The sequence below is a fragment of the Salvelinus namaycush genome, chromosome 4, assembly GCF_016432855.1.
Source record: "Salvelinus namaycush isolate Seneca chromosome 4, SaNama_1.0, whole genome shotgun sequence".
Classification (NCBI taxonomy): Eukaryota; Metazoa; Chordata; class Actinopteri; order Salmoniformes; family Salmonidae; genus Salvelinus; species Salvelinus namaycush.
Genome location: NC_052310.1, coordinates 72,501,856 through 72,528,995, shown reverse-complemented (window position 1 = coordinate 72,528,995; position 27,140 = coordinate 72,501,856). Strand labels below are relative to the sequence as shown.

General features: G+C 44.2%; 3 protein-coding genes across 3 annotated transcripts in view; all 3 read right to left on the bottom strand.

Moving 5' to 3' along the window:
- LOC120045717 (kinesin-like protein KIF19) overlaps positions 1-2,830 on the bottom strand; it is a 72,946-nt gene extending 70,116 nt beyond the window's left edge. Inside the window, exon 1 of the mRNA XM_038990657.1 lies at positions 2,049-2,830. Coding sequence (XP_038846585.1) covers positions 2,049-2,087 — 39 coding nt within the window. The 5' untranslated portion in view covers positions 2,088-2,830. The remainder of the gene's footprint in view (positions 1-2,048) is intronic.
- A 1,581-nt stretch (positions 2,831-4,411) lies between these two features.
- On the bottom strand, positions 4,412-14,023 carry LOC120045990 (dynein intermediate chain 3, ciliary-like). The gene is made up of 12 exons (XM_038990909.1): positions 13,841-14,023; positions 13,333-13,494; positions 12,087-12,208; positions 9,932-10,074; positions 9,623-9,736; positions 8,906-9,045; positions 8,539-8,661; positions 8,141-8,364; positions 7,820-7,955; positions 7,481-7,627; positions 7,060-7,278; positions 4,412-4,444 (listed from the first exon to the last, which is right to left on the bottom strand). The coding sequence occupies exons 1-12, from the start codon at positions 14,021-14,023 to the stop codon at positions 4,412-4,414; spliced, it is 1,746 nt and encodes a 581-aa protein (XP_038846837.1).
- A 6,302-nt stretch (positions 14,024-20,325) lies between these two features.
- Positions 20,326-27,140, bottom strand: part of ttyh2 (tweety family member 2) — a 106,460-nt gene continuing 99,645 nt past the window's right edge. The window contains exons 12-14 of the mRNA XM_038990656.1: positions 22,759-22,959; positions 22,450-22,528; positions 20,326-20,406 (exon numbers count right to left, since the gene is read on the bottom strand). Coding sequence (XP_038846584.1) covers positions 20,326-20,406; positions 22,450-22,528; positions 22,759-22,959 — 361 coding nt within the window. The remainder of the gene's footprint in view (positions 20,407-22,449; positions 22,529-22,758; positions 22,960-27,140) is intronic.

Sequence of the window (27,140 nt, the reverse complement as noted above, 5' to 3'; positions counted from 1 at the left end):
TGAACCAAGGGCTATATCTGTTCCTGGTTCAATTTTTTTTGAATGGGGCATGTTATTTAAGATGGTGAGGAAGGCACTTTTAAAGAATAACCAGACATCCCATACTGACGGGATGAGGTCAATATCCTTCCAGGATACCCGGCCAGGTCTATTAGAAAGGCATGCTCGCTGAAGTGTTTTAGGGAGCGTTTGACAGTGATGAGGGGTGGTCGTTTGACCGCAGACCCATTACGGATGCAGGCAATGAGGCAGTGATCGCTGAGATCCTGGTTGAAGAGAGCAGAGGTGTATTTGGAGGGCAAGTTGGTTAGGATGATATCTATGAGGGTGCCCGTGTTTATGGATTTGGGGTTGTACCTGGTAGGTTAATTTATAATTTGTGTGAGATTGAGGGCATCAAGCTTAGATTGCAGGATGGCCGGGGTGTTAAAGGGATAATGAATCCAGTTGTTTATGTCGTCCGTTTTGGGAAAGTACCTGCATAAATGCGCACCCATAATCACGCACATAATCACTATATCACATTTGACATTGTCCGTAAGCTTGAGTTCATTTGCACACGAAAAATCATACAATGATGGAAAGACCTGTGTGTTGTCCTTGTTAATGCAGACAGAAAGGAGCTCCAACTTCTTAATCATAGCCTCAATGTTGTCCCGTACACTGATTATAGTTGCGAAGAGTCCCTTTAATCCTTGATTCAGATCATTCAGGAGAGAAAAAACATCACCCAGACGGTCAGACAAGTGAAAATTATGGTCAGTAAAGAAAACTTTAAACTTGTCTCTCAATGTAAAAAAAAAAAAAGTGTCAATACTTTGTCCCTTGATAACCAGCGCACTTCTGTATGTTGTAAAAGCGTTACATGGTCGCTGCCCATATCATTGCATAATGCAGAAAATAAAAGAGACTTCAGGGGCCTTGGCAAGAGCCCCTTGGCAGCAAGAGTCTCTCGGTGGATGCTGCAGTGTACCCAAGTGGCGTCGGAGCAAATGCTTGCAAGCGCTTTACCACTCCACTGTCTCTCTGTCATGGCTTTTGCGCCATCAGTACAGTACAACACATCTTGACCACCAAACTCTGTCCAGTACTTTAAAAATATCCTCTCATGTTGTCCTGGTTTCCAGTGGTTTTCAGAAGAGGATGTCTTCCTTAATTGACCCCCCCCCCCCATAAACGTAACGGACATATACCAGGAGCTGTGCCAGGCCCGCCACATTTGTTGACTCATCCAGCTGTAAGGCACATAACTCACTGGCTTGTATGCGAAGCAGTAATTGTTTCAAAACATCTCCTGCCATGTCACTGATGCGTCGTGAAACAGTGTTGTTTGATGAAGTCATTGTCTGTATAGTTGTTTTGGTCTTTTCTCCCAGCATTGTCCCAGCCATATCCGAAATAATTAAGTCCTCAATAGTATGTGGCTTGCCTCTCTCAGCCACTCGGTAGCTCACCATATAAGAGGCTTCTAGCCCCTTCTTATTAATGGTATCTGTTGCTTTTATACATGTCTTACTACTTGAAAGTCTTCTTTATTCTCGCTCAAAAAACTCCCGTGGCTTATTTTCAACCCGTCGTGTTTCGTTTCTAAATGTCTGCGCAAGAGTGAAGATTTAGAGTAACGGTTAATGTGATTAGATGTTAATTATTTGCCTAGGCTACCTGTATTTGACATTGTGTTGTTATTTCGCTGAACACTAGATGGTTTAATTTGATTTTTGCCAGTAAAAACGAGGCTACTCTGGCGAGAAAAAAAACTCACCCAAATATAAATGTACTGTTTGAAAATGTGAAGGGAATAAATATATACCATTTAAAAAAATTGTGAATCACATTTTTATTTGGCGTACCCCCGACGGCATTGCGCGTATACCAGTTTGGGAATATCTGGCCTACAGTAGTCTACACAACTATCTAGTCACACCTTCCACGTGGCATTCAATTAAAATGTCCCCATAAAGGTAGGCTATACTACACTACTGTTCTCGCAGCAATAGTAAAGAAGTGTGACAAAGTGTATGCAGGCTACGCTAGTGTATCGTACTTACTGTCAGTTGGTGGTCCTTTGATTCGCCTGTTTCATTCATGGCCACTGGTGGTTGGAGTATCTTCGATTGTTAGAAAATAGTGGCTAAACTGGACATCGGTCAGACATCCTGCTCAATACCTGCACGACCCCTCTCCACCCACCTGTATGGCTTGTCCAATGTCGAACTCGATTGACGACAACTAGCCTACAAACCTCTACCTTTCCGCAAAATAGTGCTAATGTATTTACGGTTAAATAGACACCTATCGCCAAAAGTGCGCTCTTACAAAACAAGTCTGATATAACAGCGTAAAACGAGTAGCCTACATTCCGTTTAATCTATGCTGTTTACAGAAATAATTAAGTTGTTCTTTCGCTCATCTCTTTGAAGACATACGAGGATGCGGACGGAGAATGGCAGGTGTCCACTGTTGACTTCCCTTCTCCTTCACTCTCCCCTTCGCTTCTTTCATCTGACGACTCGTGTGTTGTTCCTGGATACCCTTAGAGATCAGTAGGTAGTTTAAACAGACAGGCAGAGGTGCGTAAAGCACCAGAGTAAACAGCTGTTTCTTCGATTTGCCGCGGCCCAAGGACGACATCTGGTGGATAAATCGATGGCGCATAGAATTGCACTAACATCTCTCCAAATTACGGTGACGCAATTGCTTGCCCCCAATACTAAATAGAACTTTGACTGTCGTTTCCAGGCTAAAATATTCAATTCTAACATACGTTTATAGAGCTAAATGAAATGACAATTCTCATATTTGTTTTATGCGGTATTGTAACTGATTGAAATGCAGCTAGGCCTACCACACAACCTGATGAGCGGTGAAACGAGAAGCCCCTGACTGCAGTGTGCAGTTCCGGGCCGGGCTCAATGTGGGCGGAGTCAAACGTCGGGGCCGGCCTACATGTGGGCGGTGTCAACCGCGTTTAACCCGAACCCTTCCCGTCTCCTTCAAGGTCAAAAAAGTTCAGGTAAACTTCGAAGGTATCAACATCAACAAAAGCGAATCTTAATCGAACCTAACCTACATGAAAAAATATATAAACAATGGAAGTAAGACTGTCATTATACATAATGCACTTTGTAATATTCATGTTATACCAGTGCAGTGGCATATTTTTATATGACCTACTACCACCAATGTTAGCATAGCGTTAATTAGCACCCATTTGCACGTGAGCTCGCTAATTGCTCACAATGAGGGAATCTTATTTGGACAAATTTGCCTACTTGAGCAGTAAGCCTAGGTTTACATGTACAGTTATGTAATCGATTTGATCGTTGATTTTCTGTGTTTCTTCAATGTATGCCTTGTTTTTGTCTACTGTGTTTAATTGTTTCAATTGTGTTATGTTGTTTAGTAAAGATGACGTAGAAGTCATCCGAGTCTCTGATCTCTTTACTGGAGCTGGTATAACTTAATGTACAGAGCACATTCAGCATGTCAGTATGTCTATATGGTATAGTCTGTCTCCATTCTCATGAGGAAAGTAAATAGCAGTATAAATCAGGATAGGTAGTAAATGTATATATATGCTCAATGAAATAATATTACAAAGTTATAACATTTATCAACACAATTTTAACAGTACATGACATACATAACAAGTCTGTTGTTCACTGCAACAATATCAGTAGCTTGTCCTGAAGCAAAGTGTTACAACACATCTGCTGGTACCACTTTTTATATATTTCTAACGATCTTCAAAAATGAAATACGTTTGTATTCAGTGTGACTGTCAAACCTCAGATGGACAGGACAAAAAAAATGGGCAGGGGTAAAACATAGGCAGAGTCAAACCCACTTTGAGCCCAGCCTGAATCGCACACTGCAGTCAGGGGTACTTGGGTGAAACTGCATACCAACCAAAACCATCTCCATCCCAAATCTGGAATGGTAATGGTCCATCTATGGGTCCTTTCCCTCTATCCTCAACAAGGTCTTCAATGCCACACTGCACTCACTTTGAATGAGTCACTGTTATAATTAATGAGTCAGCCTGTACTATGCTCTTGAAATTGCACACAAATATCTACAATCCAGAGGACTGACATTCATTGAGGCTTGGCATATGACTCATTTCATACAATGTGCCCCGCGTCTTCATGATTTCTACAAAGGAAACAAATGTCAAAATCCCAAGACGCATAGCAAAATACATTTCCTTTAATCAATGAAGAAAACCCTAATAATTATTTATAAATAACAATAATTAAACAGTACCTCAATCCTGTTAATGAGTTCCGCATGACTCACTGAGAACGTCTATTTCTCTGTTAATAGAAAATGCCTTGCTGTATTTATTCGATTGATTCAAGATTACATTTCAAACAGCATGTGGAACATGGTGTTGTTAAGGAGTTCTGTCTCAGACTTCTTTCTCTTCACACACGTCTTTCTCCTGAGGGGCGACACAATGATATTACAGCATTAGTTTGAGCACAGAATCTACTGTGTGTATCTGTAAGTAATTGACAATTACATTAGAAGTAAACATAACTTTTTAACGTCACGGAAAGGTACAAAAAACACCAACAATCTATTTAATTCATTCCTATTTTCTTATTATAAAATATTTCCATCATTACTGGGGGAAAAAATTGCATTTGGGTATTTACAGTCAGATTTACAGGTTGAGTTCTTTCTCTAGACGAGCTAACAGTAGCTTTTTATAGTCCCCAATCTTAATGGGCCACTGGACCAAAACAAGGAGCAATTTGTTACCCCTGGACAAAGAGGTGCAGCTACATTTGACAGGTAACTATCAGTGGCGATGTTATACAGGCAGGAGGAAATCAGCAATGACTTAAGTAAAAAAAAAAAAAAACATTTTGATTTTACTCAATTGTCAGCTGTGTCATACGGCTATAGATTTTAAACAAAATTCGGACCTCCTCACCAGCCCCCTCTAAATGTATAAACCCTTGACAACGTATATCAAACAGGAACTTTAACTGCTTGATATAACTTGTCACTCTGACATGAGCCTCTCTCCAGCTATTGTCCTGAAGTTCTCAAACATCTTCACGGGAGGGAGTTCAATTATGGCCTGCACTGCAGGCAAGAAAACCTGCCCTTTAGATACAGTTGAATTAGTATCACAGCAGGGAGGGACATATTGACACTCAGATGAGACAAACCCATGTAGTGATACTTCATCCACACATGATCAACTATAAGATCATCAGCCGCCATGGTGCACAGAACATAGTGTCTGAGTTCATGCTGTATATAGGCCACCTCATGTTAATGTATTGCCAGATGAATGCTATTACAGGCTGTTGATGTTTGTTATGCTCCTGAAATAGCCAACTAATTCAGTCATAAGACATAAACTCAGCAAAAAAAGAAACGTCCTCTCACTGTCAACTACATTTATTTTCAGCAAACTTGACATGTGTAAATATTTGTATGAACATAACAATATTCAACAACTGAGACATAAACTGAACAAGTTCCACAGACATGTGACTAACAGAAATGGAATAATGTGTCCCTGAACAAAGGGGGGGTCAAAATCAAAAGTAACAGTCAGTATCTGGTGTGGCCACCAGCTGCATTAAGTACTGCAATGCATCTCCTCCTTATGGACTGCACCAGACTTGCCAGTTCTTGCTGTGAGATGTTACCCCACTCTTCCACCAAGGCACCTGCAAGTTCCCGGACATTTCTGGGGAGAATGGCCCTAGCCCTCACCCTCCGATCCAAAAGGTCCCAGAAGTACTCAATGGGATTGAGATCCGGGCTCTTCGCTAGCAATGGCAGAACACTGACATTCCTGTCTTGCGGGAAATCACGCACAGAACGAGCAGTATGGCTGGTGGCATTGTCATGCTAGAGGATCATGTCAGGATGAGCCGGCAGGAAGGGTACCACATGAGGGAGGAGGATGTCTTCCCTGTAACGCACAGCGTTGAAATTGCCTGCAATGACAACAAGCTCAGTCCGATGATGCTCTGACACACTGCCCCAGACCATGACGGACCCTCCACCTCCAAATCGATCCCGCTCCAGAGTACAGGCCTCGGTGTAAAGCTCATTCCTTCGACGATAAACGCGAATCCGACCATCACCCCTGGTGAGACAAAACCGCGACTCGTTACTGAAGAGCACTTTTTGCCAGTCCTGTCTGGTCCAGCGACGGTGGGTGTTGTGCCCATCGGCGACGTTGTTGCCGGTGATGTGTGGTGAGGACCTGCCTTACAACAGGCCTACAAGCCCTCAGTCCAGCCTCTCTCAACCTATATCGGACAGTCTGAACACTGATGGAGGGATTGTGCGTTCCTGGTGTAACTCGGGCAGTTGTTGTTGCCATCCTGTACCTGTCCCGCAGGTGTGATGTTCGGATATACCGATCCTGTGCAGGTGTTGTTACACGTGGTCTGCCACTGCGAGGAAGATCAGCTGTCCGTCCGGTCTCCCTGTAGCGCTGTCTTGGGCGTCTCACAGTACGGACATTGCAAATTATTGCCCTGGCCAGATCTGCAGTCCTCATGCCTCCTTGCAGCATGCCTAAGGCACGTTCACACAGATGAGCAGGGACCCTGGGCAATTTTCTTTTGGTGTTTTTCAGAGTCAGTAGAAAGGCCACTTTAGTGTCCTACGTTTTCATAACTGTGACCTTAATTGCCTACCATCTGTAAACTGTTAGTGTCTTAACGACCATTCCACAGGTGCATGTTCATTAATTGTTTATGGTTCATTGAACAAGCATGGGAAAGTGTTTAAACCCTTTACAATGAAGATCTGTGAAGTTTTTTTAGGATTTTTATGAATTATCTTTGAAAGACAGGGTCCTGAAAAAGGGATGTTTCTTTTTTTGCTGAGTTTATAAACAGATTAATAATAATCCACTGGGCACAAACTGGTTGAATTAACATTGCTTCACATTATTTCAACAACAAAAATCAATGGATGAAGTTAAATCAACATGGAAAACTGATTGGAGTAGTAAAAAGTCATCAACCTGAAGGATGTTCAGAATGTTTTAGTTTTTTTCACTCAATCCCTTCTAACCTTTTTTTCTTGCTCCTTAGCTCTCTTCTTCAGCTCAGCTTCTACTATCTCATAGAACTCTGCCTCCGTGCGAGTTGCTAGCTCCTCGACGCTCTCTTCTCCGTCGCCCTCCTTGGTGTCCTCGTCCTTGCTCTGCTCCGAGCGGCTGCGCTCCTTCAGACGCATCTCACGGTGGCGCGCCTCCAAGATCTTCTCCCGTTTAGTCTCCCGCTCAAACATCTGACCAAAGACACACACAGAGTCAATTCAATAGTATAGATAGGTGAGGAGAGAAAAGAGTAGAATAGAGCTGGGCAGGGGTAGCCTGTTCCCAGATCTGTTTGTGTTATCTTGCCAACTCCTATGGTCAATGTCACACCACAATGATCTGGGACCAGGCTAGGGCAGAGATGGATGTTCTGAGGTAGAGGGTGTCTCTCACCGCAGTGGCTAGGGCCTTCTCGTTCCTCTGGAGGGTACACAGCCCTGGGGAGATTTCCAGCAGGGTGGCAGTGCCCAGCTGAGAGCCACAGGCCAGGAAGCGCCCGTTATCCTGCACCCGCAGGCTGTACAGAGCCTCATCACACACCTAGAATATAATTGAACTTCATTGTCTATCCGATGGCGAACATTTTCTTTGGCATCACCATACAAGACCTCTACCAACGATAACAACCCAACACAACAGAACAGGGTTTCGCAGGGTTATTTAGGCCTGGCAGGTGTTGAGTGAAGGCTGGACATTGTTTTGAGAATACAGACAGGTGTGGAAGGAACATACTTTTAGACTGAGGGTGGGGTCGTTCTGTTTGAAGAGGAAGTCCCAAACGTCTAGCGTCCCGTCCATTTTGACGGTGAAGAACACAGAGGGCCGTACTGGACTCCAGCAGCCATCTGACAGATAGGCCATATGGTATCTATGGCAACCAACAGAGGTCATTTGACAATAGGTCAATATTACAGGAGGCGAGTTGTATGCCAAATCACTGCTTATGTGTATCAGAACCTAAAGAGTGTTATGAATCTATCAGAACCTAAAAAGACTGAATCTATCTGTGAAGTAGCTATATCATCTGCTTTATGTTTCAGAGGGACCCTTTACTTTGTCCACATGATGGACGACTCCTTGATGTCTTCGGACCAGATGCGGGCTGTCCAATCGGCTACGGTCAGGAAGTTCTTGGGGAAGAAAGGGTTCCTTTGCAGGGCGTAGATTGGGCCGTGATGACCGCTGTACGTACACACTATCTTCTCTGCCGGGGTCTTGGCCTTGCGGTTACAGGAGACCACCAGCCCTTGCTCTGTCCCCACCATAAACTTTGTGGGCTGAATAAGAAGAGAAAACATCATGTTCAATTGTAGGTCTTACATTCGTACAAATAAATAATATACTGGATCTCCTACTCCAGGTGATACAAGAAGATGTTAGGCTGATCCATACTCCTAATTCATCAACAGTGAAACAACAGAGGGATAGTCCATTCTAGAGATCCTCCTCACCATAGTGGTCTCAAACTCCAGTGAGATCGCCCCCAAGGCATTGTCCAGGTTGCCCTTTTTGTTGGGGTCCAGTACCAGCCTCTCTGTGGGCTCACTCATCTTACGGATGTCCCACCACAGCACCTTATAGACAGAGAACAGGGGTCAACTCAGTCTACTTGCCTTCAATAGATGTACTATTACATAACTTCTGGGTACGGCCAAATGGTAGTTTAAGGTCAGAGAAAGTGTACCCATCCCAGACCAATAGTATCACACTTCACTGCCCATGAGTGTTTTGTGCTTCCCTGACCTATTGTGCCTGCTTGGCTTGAGAAAGGTTAAGGTGACAAAGGCCTTTATTGCTTCATTTGGAGGTTTGGCTCACCTGACCGTCCGTAGATGCAGAAAAGGTATCGGTTCCTGTCTTTGACTGCAACCAGATGACTTTGTAGACAGGGTCTCTGTGGCTGTGCTCTATTGTGGACATTTCCACCGGCTGGCTCCCCTTGCGAGTGTCCCAATAAGCTGCTCAGACAAAGACATTTGACTTAGTGTACATTCACAAACACACATGAAAGCGGGCGCGCACACACACAAGGGTTGGTGGTCAATTCCATTTAATTTCAGGAAGTACACTGAAATCCCAATTCTCTTCAATTAGGAACATTTGGCATAGGAATTTGGTTTACTTTCCGAATTGACTGGAATTTAAATGGAATTGAACCCAACTCTTACACAGGCACATATAACACACAACTTAATTTCTGAATTTCATATTGAGCTGTCAAAGCCTGAACAATATCCTGAGGCAATATACTTCAATGTGTAAATAAGAGAGCATCCGTACAAACCCATCCAGACCTGGACTTACATAACTCAAAGCATTATGACATTTCCAATTGAAAAAAACGTAATATTAACTTTAAACAGTAAGATCCTGGGGTAAATGGGACTAACAGAAAAGAAAGAGGATGTAAGACAGTCAGAGTAAGATGATGGCCTGACCATACCCCCAATGTTCTGTACAGCTACCGAGCTGACAGGAACCATGATACTTTCTGGGGAATAAAAGGAGAGAACATTGTGCTGTTGAAGGACGCACCGATCTGGCCATTGTAGCTGCCTCCGACCAGGATGTGAGAGTCTTTGGGGTTGTACTCCAGACAGACCAGTAGAGAGACCGGTTTCAGGGTCATCTCCGGCTTATTGGGATTCTCTGAAGAGGCAACAGATGGGATTCAATTGATTACTAGACTTCGTAGTCCACATTGATTTTCTGAACAACCAATTAGGGCGGAAAATGTTAGTCTCATTGTGACAGCTATTGCAATGATAGTCACTCTGTTAGAAAGAAAAATATAAAATGAAATATATAGATTTACGCAGATTCTCCCTGAAGTATTACACCTACCAATGTCCCATATATATGAGTCATAGCTCATGTCTGGGGAGATGTTCTGGAACCCTAGTGAAGAGTAGGCCACAGCCAGTTTACAGCTGCCATCGGGATGCCAGGACAGACAGGTGGCAGTGCGCTTTATCTCGTTCGGGTCTCTGGAACATCAAAACAAAACAGCGATGTAAAACCACTTAAAGCAGTGGGGACCCCATTTTTTCAGCCAGAATTTCTGGGGACCCCATTTCTTTCATAAGAATTTCTAGCGACCCCACCCCAAATCTAATGAGACAAAATCAGTAAATTTCTATTTTTACATCAGCAAAGAACTTTCAATTCATTATATTTTCAAAATGAAAAGAAAACAATAAATACATTTAACTAAAAACATATGTACAGTGCATTCGGGAAGTATTCAGGCCCCTTGACTTTTTCCACATTTTGTTACGTTACAGCCTTATTCTAAAATAGATTTTATCATTAATCTACACACAATACCTCATAATGATGAAGAAATAACAGATTTTTAAAAAATCTTTCCAAATTTATGTCAAATAAAAAACAGTAAATATCACATTTACGTAAGTATTCAGGCCCTTTACTCAGTACCTTGTTGAAGCACCTTTTGCAGCGATTACAGCATAAAATCTTCTTGGGTATGACGCTACAAGCTTGGCACACCTGTATTTGGGGAGTTTCTCACATTCTTCTCCGCAGATCCTCTCAAGCTCTGTCAGATCAGATGGGGAGCGTCGCTGCACAGCTATTTTCAGGTCTCTTCAGTGGTGTTCGATCGGGTTCAAGTCCGGGCTCTGGCTGGGCCACTCAAGCACATTGAGACTTGTCCGGAAGCCACTCCTGCTTTGTGTGTTTAAGGTCATTGTCCTGTTGGAAGGTGAACCTTAGCCACAGTCTGAGGTGCTGAGTGCTCTGGAGCAGGTTTTCATCAAGGATCTCTCTGTACTTTTCTCCGTTCATCTTTCCCTCAATCCTTACTAGTCTCTCAGTCCCTGCCGCTGAAAAACATCCCCACAGCAAGATGCTGCCACCGCCATGCTTCACTGTAGGGAAGGTGCCAGGTTTCCTAAAGACGTGACGCTTGGCATTCAGGCCAAAGAGTTCAATCTTGGTTTCATCAGACCAGAGAATCTTGTTTCTCATGGTCTGAGAGTCGTTTAGGTGCCTTTTGGCAAACTCAAAACGCGCTGTCATGTGCCTTTTACTGAGGAGTGGCTTCTGTCTGGCAACTCTACCATAAAGGCCTGATTGGTGGAGTGCTGTAGAGATAGTTATTCCTCTGGAAGGTTCTCCCATCTCCACAGAGGCACTCTGGAGCTCTGTCAGAGTGACCATCGGGTTCTTGGTCACATCCCTGACCAAGGCCCTTCTCCCCCGAATGCGCAGTTTGGCCAGGCAGCCAGCTCTAGGAAGAGTTGGTGGTTCCAAACTTCTTCCATTTAAGAATGATGGAGGCCACTGTGTTCTTGGGGATCTTCAATGCTGCAGACATTTTTTGGTACAGTTCCCCAGATCTGTGCCTTAACACAATCCTGTCTTGGAGCTCTACGGACAATTCCTTCGACCTCATGGCTTGGTTTTTGCTCTGACGTGCACTGTCAACTGTGGGACCTTATATAAACAGGTGTGTGCCTTTCCAAATCATATCCAATCAATTGAGTCAAATCAAGTTGTAAAAGATCTCAAGGATGATAAATGGAAACAGGATGCACCTGAGCTCAATTTCGAGTCTCATAGTAACGGGTCTGAATACTTATGTAAATAAGGTATTGTTTTTTATTTTTAATACATTTGCAAACATTTCTAAAAACCCGTTTATCCTTTGTCATGGGGTATTGTGTGTAGATTGAGGGGGAAAACAATGTAATCCATTTTAGAATAAGACTGTAATGTGACAAATTGTGGAAAAGGTCTGAATACTTTCAGAATGCACTGTATATACTGTATATATATTATATTTCTCAAAAACGTTATATTGTCCCATACAATATTTTTTTTTGTTCCACTAACTTGAGACACCAGACACTGTTAATATAGCCTTAAATAACAATATCATAATTAATGGATTCTATGTGGGCAATAACTACAACCATTGTTGTTGTTATGCAAGTCTAACACTTGAACGATAGGTTAATAGAAGTCAGGGAGGCACCTGAAAACATTGATGGTTTTGGCTGAGGGCTGCTCCTCGGACTCCTCCACCACCTCCTCCTCTTCAAAGTACTCCTGGTAGATGTTGATGGCATTGTTTTGTTTGATGCAATGCTCCATATTCTGTGTTAGAATGGGAGGAACAGAGGAGGGCTCTGATCAGAGATGGAAAGGAACACTTGTTATTCTCTCCACCTCTCCCTTTCAGAACTAGTTATTCTCTCCATCTATTAAACTACTGTAGCAGATAATAAATGTATTTGGGACAATGTAGATTTAGGGCCAGTTAACACCCTTACTCTGCAGAAATGTAGATTTAGGACCAGTTAACACCCCTAGTCTGGAGCAATGTAGATTTAGGGCCAGTTAACACCCCTAGTCTGGAGCGATGTAGATTTAGGGTCAGTTAACACCCCTAGTCTGGATCGATGTAGATTTAGGGTCAGTTAACACCCCTAGTCTAGAGCAATGTAGATTTAGGGCCAGTTAACACCCCTAGTCTGGAGCAATGTAGATTTAGGGCCAGTTAACACCCCTAGTCTGGAGCAATGTACAGTAGATTTAGGACCAGTTAACACCCCTAGTCTGGAGCAATGTAGATTTAGGGCCAGTTAACACCCCTAGTCTGGAGCAATGTACAGTAGATTTAGGACCAGTTAACACCCCTAGTCTGGAGCAATGTAGATTTAGGGCCAGTTAACACCCCTAGTCTGGAGCGATGTAGATTTAGGGTCAGTTAACACCCCTAGTCTGGAGCGATGTAGATTTAGGGTCAGTTAACACCCCTAGTCTAGAGCAATGTAGATTTAGGGCCAGTTAACACCCCTAGTCTGGAGCAATGTAGATTTAGGGCCAGTTAACACCCCTAGTCTGGAGCAATGTACAGTAGATTTAGGACCAGTTAACACCCCTAGTCTGGAGCAATGTAGATTTAGGGCCAGTTAACACCCCTAGTCTGGAGCAATGTACAGTAGATTTAGGACCAGTTAACACCCCTAGTCTGGAGCAATGTAGATTTAGGGTCAGTTAACACCCCTAGTCTGGAGCAATGTACAGTAGATTTAGGGCCAGTTAACACCCCTAGTCTGGAGCAATGTAGATTTAGGGCCAGTTAACACCCCTAGTCTGGAGCAATGTACAGTAGATTTAGGGCCAGTTAACACCCCTAGTCTGGAGCAATGTACAGTAGATTTAGGGCCAGTTAACACCCTTACTCTGAGACAATGTAGATTTAGGGCCACACTCACACTGCCCAGCTGCATGATGGTGCTGAAATAATGCTCATCTTTCTCCACTTTCTTCCTGAAGCGGATGGTCTGCTCCATCTCCTGAGGGTTGACGTCCTTGGGCCAGCCTCCCTCCACATGGTTTATCCCCCTGGTGTCTGACTCAAAGCGCTCTGTGTTCACCTACAAAGAAAGGGCCAGGCAGGACAGGCAGGATTCAGCACACACGGCTGTAGTGGTCTGGTTACAGACAGTCTGAATAAATAGTGTTGGAGTGAAATGTACATAGGCTGCCATATGCTGCATATTATCTCATAATGATGCAGAAGCTGTTTTTATCTAACACAAACTTTGCTGATATCATGACACTCAACATACCCAATTAAAATTGGTGTGTGTTGCTCAAGTCTTGTGAAATGTTTAGGCTGTGTAATAAATGATAATACACGTACCAGGGAATGATCAAATCTATTTACTTGTCGTACATTTTTATGTTACAGGTGACAGGTTGTTAGTCTACAATGTTCACCTCATGCTCGGACATCTCTTGTGTGCACTGTATGGGAACATCGCAAGGGTCTCTCTCAATGAAGTTGGATGCCAGAGAAGGATCAGGGAGGATGTCCACATGCAACTCAGCAGGCCGATCAGAGAAATTACACTGTCGCCCAAACTCATTGCGCTTCTTGGTGTACACATGAACTATCTCCATTGTGAGTGCTATCGGGACATAGATTGGAGAGAGGATAGATTCAGGTTAGACTATGGGCCTACTTGTTTATCTACCAACACAAGTCAAGGATTAGTTCACCTGACGATGGAATTAACACAAACAATAGAAAAAGGTGCAGTGACTGGATGAATATTACACCGTACAGGGTTACAGTGACTGCTCTTGATGAAAATAATTAACCCTATTCAAAAGGGGAGGGGAGGTTACCTGCAATGTGGCAATGTCAACCAAACTGGTGAATGACAAGCTTCCAATCAATCAACATATGTGTGTCAGTTTGCTAGCTTTGTCTCAGTTGACTTTACAATGTAACCAACTTGTGATGGTTAGCCTAAGTAGCTAAGTTGCCACATTACAAGAGATATCTATTTGGGGGGAGTTCTAAGTGTGCTAACGTTGTCGTTAGCTGACTAACATTACTAGTAGCTAACTAACGTTTGCCAGCCTGACGATGCATGGGTAGCTAACGTTAGCTAGATAACGTTAACGGTTAATCAAGCATCACTTGAGCCAGAGTATCATCTAACGTTAGCTATCTAGCTACATTATCTAACATGGCATTCTTATTGTTTTGAATGATCGAATCAAACGACTGTCAATAAACCGAAATCATAATGAAATATTCCTACCTTTCCTCTTGAGGATACAAGATAATGAAATGAAGCGTCAAAACTCCCTGCCGTATCCTCAAATGTTTGAGTTTCCCCCACTCTCAACGCAACACAAAACTAGCAGCAGTTTACCGTATCTTAGCAACACATCCCCTGCCCAGTGTGATATGACCGCCCAAACTAGGAGAGTCAGTGGACCAAAGGCTGCTCTGCACAGGAGATCGGCGTAACCAATAGTCATTGGTGTAACCATACAATTACATTTAATTGAAACCCACACCTGTGTGGCTAACCAAGTCGTCATAACATTTACCCAAGGCTTGTGGTCTTTCACCTCCACTTAATAATGCAAACTCAGGGTTGGCTCAGTGGTTGGAGGCGTTGTCATCGTCAGGTCAGCCACACTTTAATTTTTGGACTTAAAAAAAAGGTGCACAAAGCATTAACATAATGAACATACACCAAACACATGAGAATACTAGCTACACAAAAGTTTTTTATTAACTTACAATTACACCCCATCTCTGAGGATACATACAAATCAATCACCACTCTCAATGGTTGTAGACGGTGCTACTTCACATGGACTCAAACTGAAAAATAAACCAATATAAAATAACATAACAAAACCCTACAGAATTAAACATTAACTGACAATAGATGAAAACAGAATGTTCATTAAGAGTATGACTATATTTTCTCAAAATGGAAGACAATTAACATTAGTCAGGTTAAAACTGCTATCTGAACACAGTTTCTGCCACCATGATAGTTTCCAGCAATTTCCAAGTCATGACCAAAACTCAAGTTTATATGTTATTATTACAATATACATACAACTGAATGCCATCATATAACAATGGCCTCTGAAAAAATATCTGATATTGTGGCAGAGCAACTCGCTCCCAAGGGCTTTATTGGTTTAAAACAAGCTACAGATATCGCACAACCCGTGGCACATTGGGACAACCATAAAAGAAAATATGAATAGTCCAAAATAAGACAATCTGTTATCATATAATTTATATACAGAAGTCAAGTTGGTCTGAAACAGACACTACAGTGTATATGCGCTTCAGTTGCTGTATGTGAACAAATTATATTTGTAACATGTCTTGGTCTGTTCAAATGATGGCTCAAAACATAAAATCCTGTGTCAGACACTGTGCAGGACTTTCTGAATGGAGAAGAGCATGCAACACAGAGGGGTATCTGTGGAAGATCAGTGTAGGGCATAGTGTTGGGAGGGCATAGTGTTGAGAGGGCATAGTGTTGGGAGGGCATAGTGTAGGGAGGGGATAGTGTAGGGAGGGCATAGTGTAGGGAGGGCATAGTGTTGGGAGGGCATAGTGTTGGGAGGGCATAGTGTAGGGAGGGCATAGTGTTGGGAGGGCATAGTGTAGGGAGGGCATAGTGTTGGGAGGGGATAGTGTAGGGAGGGCATAGTGTAGGGAGGGCATAGTGTAGGGAGGGCATAGTGTAGGGAGGGCATAGTGTAGGGAGGGCATAGTGTAGGGAGGGCATAGTGTAGGGAGGGGATAGTGTAGGGAGGGCATAGTGTAGGGAGGGCATAGTGTTGGGAGGGCATAGTGTAGGGAGGGCATAGTGTTGGGAGGGCATAGTGTAGGGAGGGCATAGTGTTGGGAGGGGATAGTGTAGGGAGGGGATAGTGTAGGGAGGGCATAGTGTTGGGAGGGGATAGTGTAGGGAGGGGATAGTGTAGGGAGGGCATAGTGTTGGGAGGGCATAGTGTAGGGAGGGCATAGTGTAGGGAGGGCATAGTGTAGGGAGGGCATAGTGTAGGGAGGGCATAGTGTTGGGAGGGCATAGTGTTGGGAGAGCATAGTGTAGGGAGGGGATAGTGTAGGGAGGGCATAGTGTTGGGAGGGGATAGTGTAGGGAGGGCATAGTGTTGGGAGGGGATAGTGTAGGGAGGGCATAGTGTAGGGAGGGCATAGTGTTGGGAGGGGATAGTGTAGGGAGGGCATAGTGTAGGGAGGGCATAGTGTTGGGAGGGCATAGTGTTGGGAGGGCATAGTGTAGGGAGGGCATAGTGTAGGGAGGGCATAGTGTTGGGAGGGGATAGTGTAGGGAGGGCATAGTGTAGGGAGGGCATAGTGTAGGGAGGGCATAGTGTTGGGAGGGCATAGTGTTGGGAGGGCATAGTGTAGGGAGGGGATAGTGTAGGGAGGGCATAGTGTAGGGAGGGCATAGTGTAGGGAGGGCATAGTGTAGGGAGGGCATAGTGTTGGGAGGGCATAGTGTAGGGAGGGCATAGTGTAGGGAGGGGATAGTGTAGGGAGGGCATAGTGTAGGGAGGGCATAGTGTTGGGAGGGCATAGTGTAGGGAGGGGATAGTGTAGGGAGGGCATAGTGTAGGGAGGGCATAGTGTAGGGAGGGCATAGTGTAGGGAGGGCATAGTGTAGGGAGGGGATAGTGTAGGGAGGGGATAGTGTAGGGAGGGCATAGTGTAGGGAGGGCATAGTGTAGGGAGGGCATAGTGTAGGGAGGGCATAGTGTAGGGAGGGGATAGTGTAGGGAGGGCATAGTGTAGGGAGGGCATAGTGTAGGGAGGGCATAGTGTTGGGAGGGCATAGTGTTGGGAGGGGATAGTGTAGGGAGGGGATAGTGTAGGGAGGGCATAGTGTAGGGAGGGCATAGTGTTGGGAGGGCATAGTGTAGGGAGGGCATATTGTTGGGAGGGGATAGTGTAGGGAGGGCATAGTGTAGGGAGGGCATAGTGTAGGGAGGGGATAGTGTAGGGAGGGCATAGTGTAGGGAGGGCATAGTGTTGGGAGGGCATAGTGTTGGGAGGGGATAGTGTAGGGAGGGGATAGTGTAGGGAGGGCATAGTGTAGGGAGGGCATAGTGTTGGGAGGGGATAGTGTAGGGAGGGCATAGTGTTGGGAGGGGATAGTGTAGGGAGGGCATAGTGTAGGGAGGGCATAGTGTAGGGAGGGCATAGTGTTGGGAGGGCATAGTGTAGGGAGGGGATAGTGTAGGGAGGGCATAGTGTAGGGAGGGCATAGTGTTGGGAGGGCATAGTGTAGGGAGGGGATAGTGTAGGGAGGGCATAGTGTAGGGAGGGCATAGTGTAGGGAGGGCATAGTGTAGGGAGGGCATAGTGTAGGGAGGGGATAGTGTAGGGAGGGGATAGTGTAGGGAGGGCATAGTGTAGGGAGGGCATAGTGTAGGGAGGGCATAGTGTAGGGAGGGCATAGTGTAGGGAGGGCATAGTGTAGGGAGGGCATAGTGTTGGGAGGGCATAGTGTTGGGAGGGGATAGTGTAGGGAGGGGATAGTGTAGGGAGGGCATAGTGTAGGGAGGGCATAGTGTTGGGAGGGCATAGTGTAGGGAGGGCATAGTGTTGGGAGGGGATAGTGTAGGGAGGGCATAGTGTAGGGAGGGCATAGTGTAGGGAGGGGATAGTGTAGGGAGGGCATAGTGTAGGGAGGGCATAGTGTTGGGAGGGCATAGTGTTGGGAGGGGATAGTGTAGGGAGGGGATAGTGTAGGGAGGGCATAGTGTAGGGAGGGCATAGTGTTGGGAGGGGATAGTGTAGGGAGGGCATAGTGTAGGGAGGGCATAGTGTAGGGAGGGCATAGTGTTGGGAGGGGATAGTGTAGGGAGGGGATAGTGTAGGGAGGGGATAGTGTAGGGAGGGGATAGTGTAGGGAGGGCATAGTGTAGGGAGGGGATAGTGTAGGGAGGGGATAGTGTAGGGAGGGCATAGTGTTGGGAGGGCATAGTGTAGGGAGGGCATAGTGTAGGGAGGGCATAGTGTTGGGAGGGGATAGTGTAGGGAGGGCATAGTGTTGGGAGGGGATAGTGTAGGGAGGGCATAGTGTAGGGAGGGCATAGTGTAGGGAGGGCATAGTGTAGGGAGGGCATAGTGTAGGGAGGGGATAGTGTAGGGAGGGGATAGTGTAGGGAGGGGATAGTGTAGGGAGGGGATAGTGTAGGGAGGGCATAGTGTAGGGAGGGCATAGTGTAGGGAGGGCATAGTGTAGGGAGGGCATAGTGTAGGGAGGGGATAGTGTAGGGAGGGCATAGTGTAGGGAGGGGATAGTGTAGGGAGGGGATAGTGTAGGGAGGGGATAGTGTAGGGAGGGGATAGTGTAGGGAGGGCATAGTGTAGGGAGGGGATAGTGTAGGGAGGGCATAGTGTTGGGAGGGGATAGTGTTGGGAGGGCATAGTGTAGGGAGGGCATAGTGTAGGGAGGGGATAGTGTAGGGAGGGGATAGTGTAGGGAGGGCATAGTGTAGGGAGGGGATAGTGTAGGGAGGGGATAGTGTAGGGAGGGCATAGTGTTGGGAGGGGATAGTGTTGGGAGGGGATAGTGTTGGGAGGGCATAGTGTAGGGAGGTTATAGTGTAGGGAGGGCATAGTGTAGGGAGGGCATAGTGTTGGGAGGGGATAGTGTTGGGAGGGCATAGTGTTGGGAGGGGATAGTGTTGGGAGGGCATAGTGTAGGGCCACTATCCCAGGCCCTACCATACAGTCAGGGTTAGGTTTGTGCTTCACAAGGTTTAGGTCTGAGGTGCATGTGGAAACATATAACTACTATTATGGCATATACAGCATGTGTCGTTTGTAGCCGTGGAGGAAAAGGGAGACCCTTTGACAGTAGACACTTTCCAGTTCTAAGAGTGTGAATGTAATTTCTGATGTACTTGTTCTTGGACAATTTCATCAAATACAAATGGGTTGGAGTATCAGGTATCAACAGTCATAGTATGGTCCCTCCTTTTGACTTAACAGTCATAGACCTACAGTAGCTATTATAGAACATCTGTTTAGGTGAATAGGGAGTGGTTATAGGCACAAAAACATGCTTCCATTCTTAACATATGTTTTAAAAGAAGTTTAATTTCAAAATAGACTAATCAAATCATTAGTATCTGAACAATAGATCATTATAAAAGCAATTTCCTGTAAAAGTTGCTATTGTCTCGTCAGAGTGAATGAATCAAGCTAGTGTTTTTAAAATAAATCATTATTATGACAATTTCCATTTAAAAAAAAAATGTCAACACTACTACACAAAGAGCTGGGAAATATGGACTCACATACTGAATTGGTGGCCAAGGACCTGTTTGATGTTATAGGTCAAATTAAATGAAAAAAAAAAATGATAATTTCTCTATCTTACATTTTCAAAAGTATTGCCTAAAACAAATGCTGCAGACACACCAAAATATTTCAATCTAAAGCTATTAGAAAGGTTCAGTGTTATTTCCAAGAGAACTTGGGCAGAATGTCTTTTGACTACACCTTCAGACAGTGGACACAACATGCAATGTGGAAGTGGAATAGTAGGCCTTTGCATTGCTGCATTCTCTGGAGACAGCAAGGGAGAACTGAAATAGAATGAATAGAATCACATAATAGAATCATTCTAATTCTATGGGCTGGAGTCATGGTGACTAAGACATAGACACTGGGCTCTGGGGTTTGGGATGGGACAACTGTGTGTGTGATACCTTTCCTCATATCAGGCCTTGGTCCAGTCCAGTGAGTTGGACGAGAAGTAGGTCCGTGTAGCAGCCACAAAGTCACACACTGCTGGAGTAGTTGTGTTTGTATGTGTGTGTATGTGTGTTTGCCTGTTTGAGAACCCTCTTGGAGATGGCAGAGAATAAAGAGGAGGAGGGAGGCAGGAGCAGCTCTATGCCTGGAAATCATTCCCAAAGTGTCTGATCTGGTCCTCAGTCATGGACAGGTATGTAGCCCTCATGCTGGGGGAGTACTGTGGGAAACAAAATGTCACAGGACACACAATTAGAGACAGCACCAGGTAACGTATAGTGAATGACAACAGTATAGAAGAACACAGGACTCTTTCAGAACAGTATTTAGCCAGCTAGACAGGAAGAAAGGGGAGGTAGGGAAGACAATAGGGTGCCTAATGCAAGCATTCTAACACATCAGTTGAGGGGACTGGGAGTCAGACAACACCGTAGGCCCCTCCTTATGGACCAAGCCTTCTCAGACAGTAGGTGAAACAGGGGGAATACCGGGAAGGGAAGGTTTACGCCATGCACACATAGGACTGCCGATCTGTCTCTGAATGTCCCAACCCAGGAAGGAGACGTGAGGATAGGTTACACCACCACAATCCCAACAGCGGGGGGAGACAGACCTGACTGGGTCAAACATACAACTGGAATGATGACGGTGATGATAATGATGTCATGATGATGATGATGTCCTGACCAGTAAGGTTGGTAGTTCAAAGCCATGCCAGATGTGAAATAGAAAATGCAGTACCAAAATGAAAATGGAGATGAATAAACATTTTATGATTTGAAACGAAGGCAGGGGAAAAGCAACTGGGAGTCTATCTTGTCCTTCAGACAACAGAGAGGTCCAAAGAGGAGCAGAAAACAACTTACTCCGTTTCTAAATTGCTGAGTGTATACCTCCAAAAGTTGATTAAAAAAGAAGAAAGAAATGAAATACAAACAAACATATAAACAACGAACAAACAAATAAACAATATAAAAGAGGCTGTTAGCTGAAAAAGTACAGTGCCACGCCCCGTAGAAGGTAGGTATGTCCAGAGGACACGACATGACATTACCAGTGAGATCATCACAGCTTCTTGGCTAGAGACTGGTAGTAGAGAGATAGGGCAGGGGAAAACACCGAGGTAGATACGGTATAAAACTCAATGATGCATCCCAAATGGCACCCTATTCCCTATATAGTCCACTGCTTTTGACAGGAGCCATATGGGTGCCATTTGGGACTCAGCATTAGTCTAAGGTAATAAACCTTACATTCAGTCAACTACAAATACATCATCCCATGGGAAGGATGGCAGGCAGCTACAGTAGATTTAAACAGGCTCAGATACCCATATTATATGCGATGCATAAGATATGTCTCTTCATGAAATTCCATTAGGCACAGCAGGCCTTTGAAAGGAGACAGGAGAGGATAATTGATCTAAATAACTGCCATTACGAGGCCCCAAAGGGAGGTGAATTTATCATGAGGACCAGAGAGAGAGAGAGAGAGAGAGAGACTGACCTTTAGAGAGAAGTAAAGTGACCAACTAGGGACTGACACCTGTGAGATCTTCCCCTGGGCATTGGTATAAATAACACGCTTCCATCTCATCTTAAATGCATGAACATGTACACTACAGTATACCTATGTTAAACTTCTCTCTCACTGTCCTATTCCCTCTGTAAAGAGTCGCAATCTACACCTATGTTAGACAGACAGGTAAAGGCACAACGTTAGCGGAGTTCTCTCTGATACGTCCCTAATCAAACTTTGATTTGATTTGATATGATATGTGATCAAACTGATGATCATGATCAAAATCCTAACTGGAAATATGTTATCATGTGGACGTCGTATCTTGTGAAAAACTGTCACGTCATAACTCGTGAGAAACCAACTACAACAACCAGTTAAACAACTTAAAAGTAACACTGACTTGAGCAAGGAAGGCATCATGTAGAGAGCATCATATGGGGGAACTCTTTACCAGAGTTGACACTACAAACAGAAAATAGACGCAGAAAAAAGTCCTAGCGGGTCACTGAATCAGAATTAAATAACATAACAGAAATCCTGGTGGTGAGAGAGAGATCAGTATTACAATGCTGATTGACTTGATAGTATGTGGGAGAGTGGCATCCGGGTTGGGGTCAATTCAATTTCAATTTAGTAAATTCAGGAAGCATACTGAAATTTCAATTTCAATTCTCCTCATTGGAATTGACCCCAACCATGAGTGACATCATAAATAGGACTTGGCCTCTGGGACCCAACACACCGAGGGGGGCGGAGAGCCTCTCCCGATCAGAGGAACGTTCTCGTACCGCGGGTTTCCCCCAAACAACGCTGACTGGTTCCTGAGGAGGGAGAAAGAGAGGGAGAGAGAAATAAAGCGTCTGTTAAACAAACATTCCCAATCACCAAAAATCTAGCCAATAACATATCAATCTGGGCCAGTATGCCTTCTTGGCGAGCAGGATCCTTACAGTTTACAGTTAGCTTTACTTTAGCTTCAGTATGTTCATACGTATAGCACACTAGACTGTGCATTACCATACAGTCAAAACCAGGCCAGGGCTGGACTCACATGTACTCTGAGACGGGTGCGTTGGACACAGCCTGGGCAGCCTGGGCGGCAGGTGGGTGAAGGCTGCTCTGGCTGCCCACACTGCTGCTGTAGCTGCAGAAGCTGTGCATGTTGGTGGCATGGTTGGAGTTGTGGGTCGTCATGCGTCTGGCCTGAGGGTTAAACGGGTCACCCTCGTCTATATCGTCATAATCACGCTCCCTGGAGAGAAGAAAAAGGGTGGAGTCAAGCAACATAGATGATTTAGTGACTTGTAAGGTGTACATACAGTATAAACACAACGGATGTACTGTACACACTCTGGTTCTATATGTATATATACGGCCCTAAGCACACAGCCAAGATAAAGAGGAGTGGTTTCGGAACATGTCTCAGAATGTCCTTGAGTGGCCCAGCCAGAGCCTGGACTTGAACCCGATCTAACATCTCTGGAGAGACCTGAAAATAGCTGTGCAACAACACTCCCCATTCATCCTGACAGAGCTTGAGAGGATCTGCAGAGAAGAATGGGAGAAACTCCCCAAATACAGCTGTGCCAAGCTTGTAGCGTCATACACAAGAAGACTCGAGGCTGTAATCGTTGCCAAAGGTGCTTCAACAAAGTACTGAGTAAAGGGTCTGAATACTTATGTAAATACTCCAGACTAATACGATTGGATTTGATATTTCTGATTTACTTTTTTTATGTGAAAAAAGTCACGGGGTCTGAATACTTTCCAAATGCACTGTATGTATATATGTACACACTACCGTTCAAAAGTTTGGGGTCACTTAGAAATGTCCTTGTTTTTGAAAGAAAAGCACATTTTTCATCCATTAAAATAACATTGATCAGAAATACAGTGTAGACATGGTTAATGTTGTAAATGACTATTGTAGCTGGAAACGGTAGATTTTTTATGGAATATCTACATAGGCCCATTATCAGCAACAATCACTCCTGTGTTCCAATGGCACGTTGTGTTAGCTAATGTACGTTTAGAATTTTAAAAGGCTAAATGATCATTAATAAACCCTTTTGCAATTATGTTAGCACAGCTGAAAACTGTTGTTCTGATTAAAGAAGCAATAAAACTGGCCTTCTTTAGACTAGTTCAGTATCTGGAGCATCAGCATTTGTGGGTTTGATTACATGTTCAAAATGGCCAGAAACAAAGCATTTTATTCTGAAACTCGTCTGTCTATTCTTGTTCTGAGAAATGAAGGCTATTCCATGTGAGAAATTGCCAAGAAACTGAAGATCTCGTACAATTCTGTGTACTACTCCATTCTCAGAACAGCGCAAACTGGCTCTAACCAGAATAGAAAGAGGAGTGGGAGGCCCCGGTGCACAACTGAGCAAGAGGACAAGTACATTAGAGTGTCTAGTTTGAGAAATAGTACCCGCAAAACACCAGTCTCAACGTCAACAGTGAAGAGGCGACTCCAGAATGCTGGCCTTCGAGGCAAAGTTGCAAAGAAAAAGACCATATCTCAGACTGGGCAATAAGAATAAAAGATTAAGATGGGCAAAAGAACACAGACACTGGACAGAGGAAGATTTGAAAAAAGTGTTACGGACATACGAATCTAAACAGATGATCACAAAGAACATTCGTGAGACGCAGAAAAAATGAAAAGATGCTGGAGGAGTGCTTGACGTCATCTGTCAAGCATGGTGGAGGCAATGTGATGGTCTGGGGGTACTTTGGTTGTGGTAAAGTGGGATATTTGTACAGGGTAAACGGGATCTTGAAGAAGGAATGCTATCACTCCATTTTGCAACGCCATGCCATACCATGAGGAAGGCGCTTAATTGGAGCCAATTTCCTCCTACAACAGGACAATGACCCAAAGCACAGCTCCAAACTATGCAATAACTATTTAGGGAAGAAGCAGTCAGCTGGTATTCTGTCTTTAACGGATCGGCCAGCACAGTCACCGATATCAACCCTATTGAGCTGTTGTGGGAGCAGCTTGACCGCATGGTACGTACGAAGTGCCCATCAAGCCAGTCCAACTTGTGGGAGGTGCTTCAGGAAGCATGGGGTGAAATCTCTTCAGATGACCTCAACAAATTGACAACTAGAATGCCAAAGGTCTGCAAAAGGCTGTAATTGCCGGAAATGGAGGATTCTTTGACGAAAGCAAAGTTTGAAGGACACAATTATTATATCAATTAAAAATAATTATTTATAACCTTGTCAACATCTTGACTATATTTCCTATTCATTTTGCAACTCATTTCATGTATATTTTCATGGTAAACAAGGACACTTCAAAGCGACCCCAAACGGTAGTGTTTATATATATATATATAAACACACACAACCGGTCAAAAGTTTTAGAACACCTACGCATTCAAGGGTTTTTCTTTATTTTCACTATTTTCTTACATTCTAGAATAATAGTGAAGACATCAAAACTATGAAATAACACATATGGAATCATGTAGTCACCAAAAAAAGTGTTAAACAAATCCAAATATATTTTCGGTTTTGAGATACTTAAAATAGCCACCCTTTGCCTTGATGACAGCATTGCAGATTCTTGGAATTCTCTCAACCAGCTTCACCTGGAATGCTTTTCCAACTGTCTTGGAGTTCCCACATATGCTGAGACCTTGTTGGCTGCTTTTCCTTCACTCTGCGGTTCGACTCATCCCAAACCATCTCAATTTGGTTGAGGTCGGGGGATTGTGGAGGCCAGGTCATCTGATGCAGCACTCCATCACTCTCCTTCTTGGTCAAATAGGCCTTACACAGCCAGGAGGTGTGTTGGGTCACTGTCCTGTTGAAAAACAAATGATAGTCCCACTAAGCCCAAAACAGATGGGATGGTGTATCGCTGCAGAATGCTGTTGTAGCCATGCTGGTAATGTGTGCCTTGAATTCTAAATAAATCACTGACCGTGTCCCAGCTAAGCACCCCCACACCCTTACACCTCCTCCTCCATGCTTCACGGTGGGAAAAACACATGCGACGATCATCCATTCACCCACACCACATCTCACAAAGACACGGCGGCTGGAACCAAACATCTTCAATTTGGACTCCAGACCAAAGGACAAATTTCCACTGGTTTAATGTCCATTGCTTGTGTTTCTTGGCCCAAGCAAGTCTCTTCCTGTTATTGGTGTCCTTTAGTAGTGGTTTCTTTGCAGCAATTCGACCATGAAGGCCTGATTCACACAGTCCTCTGAACAGTTGATGTTGAGATGTGTCTGTTACTTGAACTCTGTGAAGCATTTATTTGGGATGCAATTTCTGAGGTGCAGTTAACTGTAATGAACGTATCCTCTGCAGCAGAGGTAACTCTGGGTCTTCCATTCCTGTGGTGGTCCTCATGAGAGCCAGTTTAATCATAGCGCTTGATGGTTTTTGCGACTGCACTTGAAGAAACGTTGAATGTTCTTGAAGTTTTACGTATTAACTGACCTTCAAGTCTTAAAGTAGTTTCTCTTTGCTTATTTCAGCTGTTCTTGCCATAGCCAAATACATTTAAACTCAGTTTTTCACATTTAATCCTAGTTAAGATTCCCTGTCTTAGGTCAGTTAGGATCACCACTTTAATTTAAGAATGTGAAATGTCAGAATAATAGTAGAGAGAATAATTTATTTCAGCTTTTATTTCTTTCATCACATTCCCAGTGGGTCAGAAGTTAACATACACTCAATTACTATTTGGTAGCATTGCCTTTAAATTGTTTAACTTGGGTCAAACGTTTCGGGTAGCCTTCCACAAGCTTCCCACAATAAGTTGGGTGAATTTTGGCCCATTCCTCCTGACAGAGCTGGTGTAACTGAATCAGGTTTATAGGCTTCCTTGCTCGTACACGCTTTTTCAGCTCTGCCCACACATTTTCTATAGGATTGAGGTCAGGGCTTTGTGATGGCCACTCCAATACCTTGACTCTGTTGTCCTTAAACCATTTTGCCACAACTTTGGAAGTATGCTTTGGGTCATTGTCCATTTGGAAGACCTATTTACGACCAAGCTTTAACTTTCTGACTGATGTCTTGAGATTTTGCTTCAATATATCCACAACATTTTCCTTCCTCATGAAGCCATCTATTTTGTGAAGTGCACCAGTCCCTCCTGCAGCAAAGCAAGCCCACAACACGATGCTGCCACCCCCGTGCTTGGGATGGTGTTCCTTGGCTTGCAAGCCTCCCCCTTTTCCCTCCAAACATAACGATGGTCATTTTGGCCAAACAGTTCTATTTTTGTTCCATCAGACCAGAGGACATCTCTCCAAAAAGTACCATCTTTATCCCCATGTGCAGTTGCAAACCGTAGTGTGGCTTTTTTATGGCGGTTTTGGAGCAGTGGCTTCTTCCTTGCTGAGCGGCCTTTCAGGTTATGGCGATATAAGACTTATTTTACTGTGGATATAGATAAT

Coding starts and splice junctions, on each gene's coding strand:
- LOC120045990 (XM_038990909.1), bottom strand. CDS start 14,023: ATGGAGATAGTTCATGTGTACACCAAGAAGCGCAATGAGTTTGGGCGA. Junction 13,495..13,840: donor AAGAGATGTCCGAGCATGAG/GTGAACATTGTA, acceptor CTTTCTTTGTAG/GTGAACACAGAGCGCTTTGA. Junction 7,956..8,140: donor TCGTCCATCATGTGGACAAA/GTAAAGGGTCCC, acceptor TGGTTGCCATAG/ATACCATATGGCCTATCTGT.